This window comes from Lycorma delicatula, chromosome 8 (assembly GCF_047948215.1).
Source record: "Lycorma delicatula isolate Av1 chromosome 8, ASM4794821v1, whole genome shotgun sequence".
NCBI classification, from domain to species: domain Eukaryota; kingdom Metazoa; phylum Arthropoda; class Insecta; order Hemiptera; family Fulgoridae; genus Lycorma; species Lycorma delicatula.
In genome coordinates this window covers 131,790,245-131,803,282 of record NC_134462.1, presented here as the reverse complement: position 1 = coordinate 131,803,282, position 13,038 = coordinate 131,790,245, and the positions used below count along the sequence as shown (strand labels likewise).

The 13,038-nt window shown below is 32.5% G+C and overlaps 1 protein-coding gene across 1 annotated transcript in view; it reads right to left on the bottom strand.

Moving 5' to 3' along the window:
• The window catches only part of LOC142329023 (uncharacterized), a 92,422-nt gene that overhangs the window by 59,485 nt on the left and 19,899 nt on the right, over positions 1-13,038 (bottom strand). The window contains exons 5-8 of the mRNA XM_075373271.1: positions 12,432-12,494; positions 10,838-10,900; positions 2,367-2,441; positions 21-86 (exon numbers count right to left, since the gene is read on the bottom strand). Coding sequence (XP_075229386.1) covers positions 21-86; positions 2,367-2,441; positions 10,838-10,900; positions 12,432-12,494 — 267 coding nt within the window. The remainder of the gene's footprint in view (positions 1-20; positions 87-2,366; positions 2,442-10,837; positions 10,901-12,431; positions 12,495-13,038) is intronic.

Genomic DNA, 13,038 nt, shown 5'->3' with positions numbered 1-13,038 from the left:
GCTCGTTTTCAGATAATTACCTAACTTATTCTTCACTAATGAATCCTTTTTGGTTGTTGTTAAATTATCTGTTTCACTATCCATATCTGAAAGAACATTTTTCATCATAATTAAGGTATATTAAAGTATTATACACAACAAAAACAGTCAATTATAAACAAAATAAAAAACAAGTGATTTTAAAAACAACCAATTTATATTTACATTACCATAAAGAACCTTTATTTAAATACAACATTGAAAACAATCTTCATGTTTAATATTGTAATCTTGTCTAGTTTTTATATAAAATAAATAACTGTTATCATGAGAAAACAAATTTTATTGTTTAATCATTTAAATTACTTAATATACTATAATTGAATCAGTTATTTATGAAAGGTTTTTTTATTTGGTTCAGGTGATATCATCACCCGAACACGACAAATGTGTTTTAAAAAAACTAAATGTTAAAAATTCACAATTAAAATACATCTTAAAATGAAAAAACCTGTAGTGCTTGCTAAGATTAAAATAAAAAAACAATGATATATCATGCTATATATCTGATTAATAAAACTACCATCTGGTTCACTGTAATTAGCTTATATAACTGAAATACAGTAATTTAAATATTTGAATATAAACAGATGGCCCGAAAGAATTGTAAAACATAAGATAAACTTTGCTTCATTATTTCCTAGAATAGTTCGCATGTTAGCCTCTAGTTTAAATTTGTGACACAATGCTGCATAACAGATAAAATCCACAAGGATGTGGTGCACTGTTAGTTGGCAGTTACAGCGAGCACAAACTGGTGCATCTCTTTGAGTCATCAGATATCCATGAGTGAGCCTAGTGGGCCCTATCTGTGAACGGCAGATAATAACTTCATGACGAATATTTCTGCATGAGGAACTCCACGGTGAAAAATTGTTCTTAACTGGGTGAAGTTTATTATTCATGGTAGCATCCCATTCACTTTGCCACTAATCATGAACCACCCTCTTCAAGAAACAAACAAGATCATTAGAAGCAATGCAGCTAGTAAAAAAAGGCTGAAAACAAGCGTCTTTTGCCGTACCCTCTGCATGCTCATTGTCTGAAATTCCTGTATGGCTGGATATCCAACAGACACTCACTATTGTATTATATCTAGTCATTTGCAAATTGACACTCTGAATCTCACAAACAAGAGGGTGTCTGGAATATACATCGCTAATTGTCTGTAAGTCACTCATGAAATCTGAGCACACAAGAACAAGGCTAAAGCAAAAAGCACCCATGGCAAGACTGATGAATGAATGCTGAACTGCATCAAGCATTTTTTGTGCGGTGGCCCACGCCGCACTAATCGGAATAAACCACACAGCTCTAGTCTAATTGGGAACAGACGCTTAGTGGAAGCGAAACATAGACATATACGATCAGTTTTGCAATGGGTATCAGATAGAACCCTCAGCATGTCTAACATTTTTAGAGATTTTACCTTCAGCTCTTTCAAATGTCTTACCCGCATTAGCTATTGGTCTAACCACATTCCTAGAAATCTAACCCACATGCACACCTCAACTGATTCACCATGTAAATACAGTTGAGGGCCAACATGTCTCCTCAACTGAAAAAAGCAAAAGCAAATTTTTTTCCAAGAAAACATGAATCCGGTAGATTTACACCACAATTCTTAGTGGGTTATTGTGTTTTGAAGCAGCCTCTCAACAGTAGCTACTGTTTTATGTACTATATAAATAAAAAAATCATCTACAAATAAAGAATACATAACCGGTTTCCACAGGCAGTTTGTTATATCATTTGGCTGTGGCAAACAAAGTGTTACTTTGTTTGCCACACTTTGTTTAACACTTTTAGGACACTTCCCTGAGGTACTCCATTTTCCAGTATGAAACTTTCAGATACCGTCGTTCCAACTTGAACTCAGAAAGACTGACTACTGAGGAAACCCCTGACAATTTCAAGGAGATTATCTTGTACATCCCATCCATGAAGTGTATCTAGGATTCACCCAGCAAACACATTGTTTAAGTCCCCAGGTGGTTTATTTAGTTAAATGTGTACAACTATTGTCTCCTGAAATCATTATGAAGCAAAACTGAAATCTTTTTTTGAAGCAAAACCTACGGGGCTTTTGCTTCTCAGGGTATGGTGGCCATACTGATGTAACATGCAGTTCTGCATGCATAACAATCAATACAAACAGAATAGCATTCTTCTTTAATCTTTAATAGGAAACATCAGCAGCACATTTTATTCTCAACAATCTGTTTACAGATGATTCATCTGAAAATAGGTCTTCCTCACACTATGAACATATAAATTGATAAATTTATATATATTACATCTAATTATTACACACATATAGATATTACCTGATGAAACTGTACTGGTTGGAAGGTGTTTTGCTGGTGAATTCCAAAGAGGTAATGAAATGGTATTATTATCTTCTGTATTACAACAATAAAAGACAATTACTTTATTAATTAAACTTATAAAGTTGGAAAAACAATGTTAATCTACAATTAGAATTAATGTAAAATAAAAAAAATTACTGTGAAGCCAAATCCATGATTTCTACTTCCAGCTTATACCAAGCAGCTAAACAGTAGGGCTCTGCAAAAGCAACATCCAAGTTAGGTAATCAGCAAGAGAAGCATTTTCACAACAAAGACACTGCCCTAAAGAGTCAGCCTGTCACACCATGGCACCAGCCAACCAAGCTAACCTGGATGTCTAATGAGCTATCACAATAAAGCACACCAGTCAAAAACAAGTAGTAACCTTGAAATACTGCTAATTCATCTGAAACTTTCCTTCACTATCTCTTAATTTAACCTAACAGTCTATCCCTCTCCGGTCTCAGAACAAATCTAATCCTTAGTATTTAAACTCCCATATTACACTCAATGAACCCAACAACATACTTTTTTCAAATGCCACATAGTCAGTAATCCTATTCACACTTTAAAACCTTATTGATACTTATATTAACCATAAACAAAGATGTAAGAAATTACACCAATCACAGTGATATGGTTCATTACTGACCCTTGAATAAACAAGCTAATAATAAAAGTTTTCTTATAAATCTGTGTTTGTTAATTAGATACAATTTGACTAAAATAATAACACAATCTGAAATGTGAGATAAATCACATTTGAAAATGGCACAGTTATTTGCATGAATAACAAGCATTACATCCCATTATTACCAGGACAAGAGAGGAATAAAGTGGTTTCCTGTTTCCATCTACAATGAGACTTAATAACTGTTCATATCAGAATGCAAGTCCATACTAAATCCTGATATTAAATAGCGGTGTTAATAGTGCTATTAAATCTTACAAGTGACACTCTTCATGAAGTGTACCACAAGAACTGACTGAAATTGAACATTATTACACTATGAGAAAACAAGACTCCACCTCTTTTACAGCTCTTTACAGCTGTAAATACCTCTTTACCGCTGTAAGAAAGAGGAACAATAAAAATTTAAAGCAGCCAATAAAGTATTGGAAAAATTATGTACTATAAAACATGCCTCTACTTTCAAGGGCAGCAAGCACCTATGACTAAAATTTTAATAAAGTAATAATAAAAAAATAATAAAATATTTAAAGAATATATTCATTAAGGTAAAAAAATAAGAATGACTCCACATTAATGATCTATGCACTGAATTTCAAAATTAAATGAAGTGATCCAAGACCATGTTGCAAACAGAATAACTGAAATTCAAGCTGTAATTTTTAATATTAATAGACTATAAGATTTCTCATGCTTGAAATTCCAGTATGGTTGGGGACCTAGCAGATGCTCACACTTGTGTTACATTGAGTCATCCCAGAAGTAATAGATTGAACAACAGGGTATCTGGAGTGCATGTCAACCACTTGTAAGGCACTCATGGAATACGTATTGAAATGTGGGCTAATTATATTTAAGGTCTTATTAATAGCATACAGCTCCACAAAAAAAAACACTGACAATGCTGGGATGGCCAAACATATATGTCCTATTGCCAACCACAAAAGCACAACCAAATGAATTATCATGTTAGGAGCCATCTGTATAAACTATAGCACCAGGATTCATGTTATTTACAGTATTATAAAAGGTTTATTGTTAGATAACCAGATTTGTGTATTTTTTTAGTGTATCAATAAAGACTAAAGCAATAATTCATGAGAGAAAGCTGCCAAAGGGGTAATAACATTGAGTAACAGTGAGAACTGAAGTTAATTGTGTATTTAAAGATAAGAAAAGTACTGAACCTAGCAGGGTAATAGATCTCAGACATTCCTTATACCGATTAAGAAACGGGTTGGAGAACACCACATCAAAGGTCAGATGATTTGGTTACACTTTAATGCAAGATACATAGGAGCAGATCATTTGGCTTTGTCTATACCAAAGAGATGACTAATCACTGTTCATTAGAAGGCTTACCACAGGGCGTAAATGAAAAGCACCCATAGCAAGACGGACAATAATGAGCGGTGGCTAATGCGGACTAATAAGCCACGCAGCTGTAGTCCAAACGGACACTAGAGCTCAGTAGAAACACAACATGCATACTCGATCAGCAGCCCAATGAGTATTAAATAGAACTCTCAATATGTTTAGAACTTTTTAACATTTTACCTTCAGCTTCTTTAAATGTGCTATCCATGTCATTTGCTGGCCAAACCACAATCTGGGTGCATGGTTCAACTGGTTCACCAAATAAAATCAGTTGATCAACATATTCCTTCAACCGGGAAAAGCAGATGCATTTAATTTTTTCAGGGAAAAGGTGAACCTGGTCGTTTACACCACGATTCTAAAAGGTTATAATGTTTAGGAGCAGTTTCTTGGCAGTAGCTAAAGATCTAGAGCAGCGTTTCTTAAACTGTTTCATGGAACCCCAGGGTTCTGTGGAGATCACTCAAGGGTTCCGTGAAACTTATGAGCTTTTTATCATATCATTCCAGATAAAACAATAAAAATTAACACCCCACGAAATTAAAAAATAGAATCCCAACTAATCATCACTTCCCCTAGCTTATGCAGTGAGATTTTTTTTGTAACATCACACCAAAATCCTGTCTTCACATCAGGCGTTTTTAGCATGTGCGGTTGCCTGCCTACATTATCGAGGATATTATTTAGGTAATTTACACAGTAATCTTTAAAATCCATAGGTGTACCCATAAGTATAATAATGTGTTTGTGCAGGTATATATAGAATAACTTACCCATTTGTGCTTTTAATATGTGGTCATTAGCATGGTTGTGAAAATAAATGTATAAAACCATAAGCGCTGCAAAAATGGTCCCAAATATCATTTTGAGGTTGTGTCTTTGCATTTGACACAACCTCAAAATGAAAACACTATCACCAACAATGGAGTTGAAGTAATGTTTTCATTGACATAGTCTGTATAATAGAGGTAAAGATGATGAAATGATTTCATTTTCTGTTATTAGTTTTCACCCGTGATAATAAAGCATTTAATTAATGTCATCTGTCATAGATCTTGTCAAATTCAGTTATATTTATAATGAAATAAATGAAATAGTCACTTGTCGATGTGTCATATTTTTTTTATTTTAAGTATTTACTTATTGATAAATTGTATTGGTTAGGTCTTTGAAGTTTTAAAACCCAGAAATTGTATTAATAGTGTGTTGGTGTTTTATATTCTTCTGTTAATCATATTATCAACGTTAGTAACCATGTAAACTTCATTCCGCCTTAAAAGGTAGCTGCCACACTGTTTTTTGCTTTAAAATCAATTTCAAAATTTTGTTGCAGAATGGAAAGGTAGCTTAATAAAGGCACTCTAAAGCATTATACTGCAGAACTTGACTCTTCTACTTCGGACTCAAAATCTAGCTCTTTTGCTAACAATGGTTATAATGACAGTGCTACAAATAAAATTACTTCAAAAGGAGTTACGCCAGTTTTTGCTTCTACAAGTAATTAACCCAGAACAGTTACTAAAAAGCTTAGGAAGTATGATGAAAGTTATGAACAATAACAGCAATCCTCAGTGTGTTATATACAGCAAAGTTCTCCCAAATAACTCTATGGCTCCAGCTAAAATGTGTTGGCATTTGGAGTCTGTTCATAGTGAGTTTAAAGAAAAAGATGTTGAATTCTTCATTCGAAAAAGTGAAGAACTCTTAAAATTAAAAAGTTTTATGGCTCAAATCACAAAAACTGTAAATGAAAAAGCAACTGAGGCTTCTTAACTTAGTTAGCTATCAGATACCTCAACACAGTGAAGCTTAATCAATTGCAGAAAATCTTATTAAACCTTTGCTATGGAGATTGTAAAATCTATGTTAGACGACAAATCAGTAAAAAAAAATTTCTAAGATCCCACTTTCAAATGACACGGTAGCTCAACGCACCAGAGATTTAGCAGCCAATATAAAGAATGAACTTACTTTTCGTCTGAAATTATACAAATTTTCATTACTAATGGATGAATCTACCGATATAGCTGGACTTGCAATATTAACTGTCTTTGTTAGATATGAGCACAAAAATGCATTATTGGAGGATCTTCCGTTCTGTAAATCTCTACTAATGCGTACTAATGGAGTGGAAATATTTGATCTTTTCAAATCTTTTCTTGAAGAGAATCAAATACCATGGGACAACTGTATTGATATCTGTACTGATGGAGCAAAGGTCATGAGTGCCACTATTAATGGGGCTGTACAGATTATTAAAAATATCGCTAGAAAATGTGTTCTAGTAGCGATTGCATGATACATAGGCAGACACTTGGTGCAAAAAATTGTCTCCCAGTTATAGAATTGCTTTTGATGAGGTTGTCAAAATGATTAATTTCATAAAATCTCAGCCACTATATAATCGTTTATTCAAAATATTACGTGAAGATATGGGATATGTCATACATCTCTTCTTTTACATACCGATGGTCCGATGATTCTTTTACATAGATCTGATGGTTATCTCGAGGAAAGATACTAATTTTGAGCTAAAGGACGAGGTACATGCTTTTTTTAGAACACAATTTCAAATTGAAAAATCAATTATTTGATAGAAATTGGCTGTTTAAAATTGCCTATTTAAGCAACATTTTTACAAAAATCAATTAACTTAATTTAACCCTTCAAGGCTAATAAGAAAATGTATTTTCTGCCCATGAAAAGATTCCTGCTTTTAAGAAAAATATAGAATTTTGGACAATTTGTGTGAGCTCCAACGATTCTGATTGCTTCCCAACAATAAAAAGCTTTTCAGAAGAAGAAGGTGTTGAAATAGAAGAATAATATTTGAAGAAATTATTCAGCACCTGAAAGGTTTAAGTGAAGCTTTTAATCAGTATTTTCCAAATGAACAACAGACTAAATATCAAAATTCATTGTGGATTAAAAACCCATTTATTGTCAATGCAAAACCTTCAACTCTGTCAGCAGAAGAATACAAAACTTTTATTGAAATTACCTCTGATTCATTGTTGCAAGAACAATTTTAATTAATGCCGTTAGTGGAATTCTGCTGCAGTTTAATAAAAGATGAATATCCTCATTTGTCGCAAAAGGCTGTGTTGGCACTTTTATCATTTACAACTACATATATGTGCGGAACGGGGTTCTCAGCTTATGTGTCGACAAAAAATAAACACTGCAACAACAGAATGAATTCCGAACCTGACATGAGAATTCAACTTTCATCTATAAAACCTAATATTAAAGTATATCTGCTATAATAAAAACCAGTACCATTTCATTAAAATTTAGATCCTGTTTAAATACCTTATTTTTAAGTTATTTTAAGAACTTTTGTATTAATTTTAAAATTATTATTTTATGCAAATAAATATTGTTCAAAATAATTGTCATTTTTACTGCAAATAATCCATTGACAAAATGTTACCTTAAAACCATACTATTGAAGCAACCCAGGGGGTTCCACAATAACAGTGGACATTAAAAAGGGTTCCACTTATTAAAAAGTTTAAGAAACGCTGATCTAGATAAACATAAATTGAAAAATCATCTATACATAATGAGTCATGACAAACAATGTAACACTTAGGTTAGTTTCCTGTGGTATTCTGTTTCCTAATCTGACATTATCGGATATCTTTGTTTCAACTCAAACTGGAAAGGACCGACTACTGAAGAAACCCGTGATGAAACCAAGGAGATTCCCTTGTGTACCCCATTCCTGCAGTGTATTTAGGATTCTTCTCCTCCAAGTTGTGTCATATGCCTTTTGCATGTCAAAAAATACAGCAACAAGGCACTGGTGAAGTAGAAAGGCATTTTGAATAACAGCTTCCATGGCAAGTACACATTCAATAGACAGTCTATCTTGGGAGGAATTGCATTTCTCAGGGACAATTAGGGCATATTTCTCTCAAGGTACCACACAAGATTATGGTTTAAGATTCATTCCATCAACTTGCACAGGGTACTGGTCAAGGAGATATGACAATAACTCGAAGGGCATAATTTGTCTTTACCAGATTTCAGTATGGGAATCACCAATGCTTCTGAACAAGAAACTGGAAAAACCTGATCAAAAAATATTTTATTATAAGTAAACAAAAGATGTTTTAATGCAGTATGTAGGAGGTGAGATAACATACTGAGCCTGATATCATTTCTGGGGTAAGTGTCATGGAAATTATTCATGGCATACCTTAGCTCATCAAAAGAAAAGGAATAATTCATTTTGCGAGTCTCCAGTAACAAACGGGGTACTTTATATTTGCAACTTATACCTCATAAACTCAGAAAACATGACAACGTAAGAGAAACTGACATAAGTTTCCAAACAAGTTCACCATATCAAATGGCAGACGAGGATGCCATTGTTTTCCTGTCCGATTGGCAGCATTGATTGTCCTCATCCAACACAAGACCTGAACTTTTCTTCACATAATCAATGATGGAGTCTGAGAAATGGTATCAATATAACTTAACCACGATTTCAATTTATCACACTGAAACACTCAAAGGTATAAAACTCTTGCATTCCAAAAGGTGCATTGTAACTCTGTCTTAGCCCTTCGACTGAAATTATATTAAGCCCTGCAATTATCTCCAAGTGCACCCCTGCAGTTTTTATCCCATGATAATACAACAGGTTACCTTGGCTTTCCAAAAGTGAGAGGAATAAATTCATTTGCACTATCGAGTATCAGATTTGTAAAAGTGGCAAGTGCTGGATCATGCTACCAGTCTTATCGTACTGCTCAAAAGAATTTCTATTCCCAATCCAATCTGCCCTCTAAATCACTCATCCGTGGTTGATTCTGAGACAAATCATTATTACCGACTAAGATGATAACTGGTCTATGGTCACTTCCAAAAAAGTCTTTAGACACTCGCCAGGTTAAACTCGCCAGTAGGGATGCTAAACATACAGAACGAAGCATGAAAATGTACCTGATGAAGATAACATAAAGCTGTATGACCTATCATTCAATAAGCAGAGATCCAAATTCTGTCATAGTTGATCAACTGTAGTACCTCAAGAACAAATTGTTGAGCACCATGAATAGTAGTGGTGGGTGTTGAAATTGTCAATTACTAGATTAAATAATAATCTAAAGATCAGAAAAACATGTTAAAGCAGTAAAAATAGAAAATAAATAATAAGTAGCAAAGATAAGAAACAATTATATTATAATTTGGATATTACACTCTGTCTGAATATTACACTAGACAAATTCTTTATTTGTTTTTTTTTTTTTACATTCTTTTTAACAAAATTATAATTACCAATTATAATTTATTTATAGCAGAACCATAAATATCAAGATAAACATAAAAATAAAGAAGAAGTAAGAAGAGTAAAAGTTTAATAAGAATAAAAATGATAAAAATTAAACAACTTGTGACGTAACTATGTTGATACCTTGATGATTTTTTTTTTTTTGGTTTTTCTGGGTGAAAAACACTTCCACGTTATCATCCCCTGGGTATGATATAGTTGTAATAAACAAAGATATATCTCACATTATATATTTCAATTAAAATAATAAAATTACCATCTGCTTTACGGCAAATGGCATGAATAGCTGAAAGATACTACAGAGTAATATAAATGTATGGCCCAAAAAAACCATAAAACATAAGAAAACAATTCATTATCCCCAGAATGGTTTGCATGTGTTAGCCCCTAGGTTAAACTTGTGACACAATGCCACATAACAGATACAATCCACAAGGATGTGGTGCACTGTTATTTGCCAGTCACAGTGTGCACAGGTTTAGCTGTCTGTGTCATCAGATATCCTTGAGTAAGCCTACTGTGGCCTATTTGCAAATGGTGAATAACAACCTCCTCTCGATGGTTATTCTGCACAAGAAGCTTCACAGTTGACATAGTGTTCTTGATTGGATGAAGTTTATTGTTAATATTAGGATCCTACTCACTTTGCCACTCATCATGAACTACCCTCTTTAGAAAACAGACAAGATTATTCGAAGCGACACGATTGGTGGAAAGGAGGCTGGAAAGTGCGGCAAGTCTCCTTTGCTGCACCATCAGTGTGCTAATTGCTTGAAATTCCAATACTGCTGGGGATCTAGCAGATGCTCACTGCTGTGTTACAGTGATTGATTTGCAAAATAACACACTGAATTTCACAGACAACAGTGTGTCTGGAGTACACATCATTAATTGCTTTGTAAGGCATTCATGGAATCTGAGTAAACAATAATGTACTCAGTTGAAATCATCTCATCAGTTGGTGTTAATACTAATATAAAAATAGAAGCAACTTTTGTTAATGGCAGCTAAAAATTAATAATAAAAAAAAAGTAATAATATTAAAGGTTAATAACCCAATAACGTTATAAATGTTACCTGAAGAGGAGTTTGTAGCATACTTTCTTGGAGGAATCCAAAGAGGTAAACTCTTTCTATTATCTGCAATATAATAATAAAAACACAGAATTACATGGAAGCTAAAAAATTAATTATAAACCAGTTGTTATCAATCTTTAGTGAGTCTTTCCCAAATGAAATACTAATTAATGATTAAAATAAATAATTAATTAACAATTGAGAGAACTACTGTTCTCTCAATTGTCAGTTCATTTATAACAAAGTTATTATCTCTAATTTCTACTTAATTCAGGTTATTGCAAGTTTGTGTAATATATTTTGAGTATTATCATTTGATTTCACAATATTATCTTAGTTTATAATCTTATATAACTGTTCCTTTTCAGGATCTGTTGCAATTAGAAAGTTATGTACAGTATTTATTCGAGTTCATTAGATATTCCGCATTTTTTAAAACTTTTCCTTACTAAGTCTGTGGAAATACCTTCCCAAGCGTCTTTTATCCAAACACAAATCCGGTTAAAATCTGGGCGTTTGATTCTTCTTGTAGGCGTGAGAAAGAAATTTTCATCAGCCATCCATTTACTGTAAAGTTGTTTTAATGTAGATTTGAACTGTTTATTAATGCAGACATCTAGTGATTGCAATAGAGATGTCAATACACCTGGAATTATTACTTGGTCTGTCATACCCTTTTTTAAAATGTCTTTTACTTTATCAGAAGTATGCCTCCGCTAACTATCCATTACTAGCATACCAGTATTTTTTTTATTAAGTAAATCTCCTGATCGCTTTTGCCATACACACCTGATCCAATCTAAAATTAAGGTTTAGTCCATCAAACCTGATTCTTGTGCTCTGATAATAACTCCATTTACCTGTATGGTAGGAAGAGTTTTTCTTTTAAAAACAATGTATGGAGGTAATTTTGATCCATCAGAAGTAATGCAAAGCATAACACTACACCTTTGTTTTTCATTACTACCAGTGCGAATCGTAACACTTTTTTCACCTTTTTTGTTTACGGTTTTGTCAAATGGCATTTCAAAATATATGGAGGTTTGATCAGCATTTCCTATTTGAGAAGGCAAATAGCCTTTATCTTTTGTAAGATTTATTATGTATTTGTGAAAATGTAATATTTTTTATTCATGTCCTATGTATAATAAGTTAATATAATTTATTTATCTTATGTTTTGGTGGCTTTATGACATATTTTATTTTTTGCAATTATTAAAAAACGAGTTTTTCTGCAATTTCAGGGTCTTATACTTGATGTATAAAATCAATATTTATGTATTTTAATAAAATTTAGATTAGTGTGTTTGAACCAACTTAATAGATTACACTGTTATTGCATAATGATTATTATACAATTTTAATTTCTGTGGCCATTTTGAGGTGAACCCGATGGCCAATCGCAGCCATTTGTCTATTTTGTTATCCTCTAATGATGCTTAATTTGAATCCAAAATCTGAGAAAAGATGTATTCACACACATATTGAATTCTGTTAATTATTGAATGAACTGTTCATTCATTGAAAACAAAAATGGATTTCAAAAATTAATAATATTAAAGGTTAATAAGACAATAATGTTCATAAAGTTCACCTGAAGAGGAGGTTGTAGCAACCTTTCTTAGAGTAATCCAAAGGGGTAACCTCTTGCTACTATCTGCAACATAATAATAAAAACACAGAATTATACCGATTAAAAAGTACTGGCTGGATGTTGCTCACTAATTAAACAAAAAAGAGAACAATTTTTGATGGCAGTAAAAACTTTTACAATAAAAAAGCAATTTTCAAAAATATGTAATACACATTTATAAGAATTAATATTAATCATCTGTAGATTCTGTACTAATGGCAGCTTTTCTTGGAGTACTCAGAATAAATGGATACTGATAAATAACTACAACATAAAAGAATTTAATTTTCAATTATTAAATATAGTATTCAGTAATGGTGAACAAAATTATTATTATTTTAAAAACATTATTTTATTTATTGTCATGTAACTGGTCATTGGTAATTTCATAATAACCTTTCAGTTTCCAAGGTACTATATGCTAAAAACAGTTTATTGTTTTGCTAGAACCCAAAAAACTACATTAAATATAAAATAACAATATTAATTAAATAATTGGATTTCTGATATAACTGCTACGAAAATGCAAAAAATCATGAATATGGATTAAAAGTGGCAGCAGTTGTTA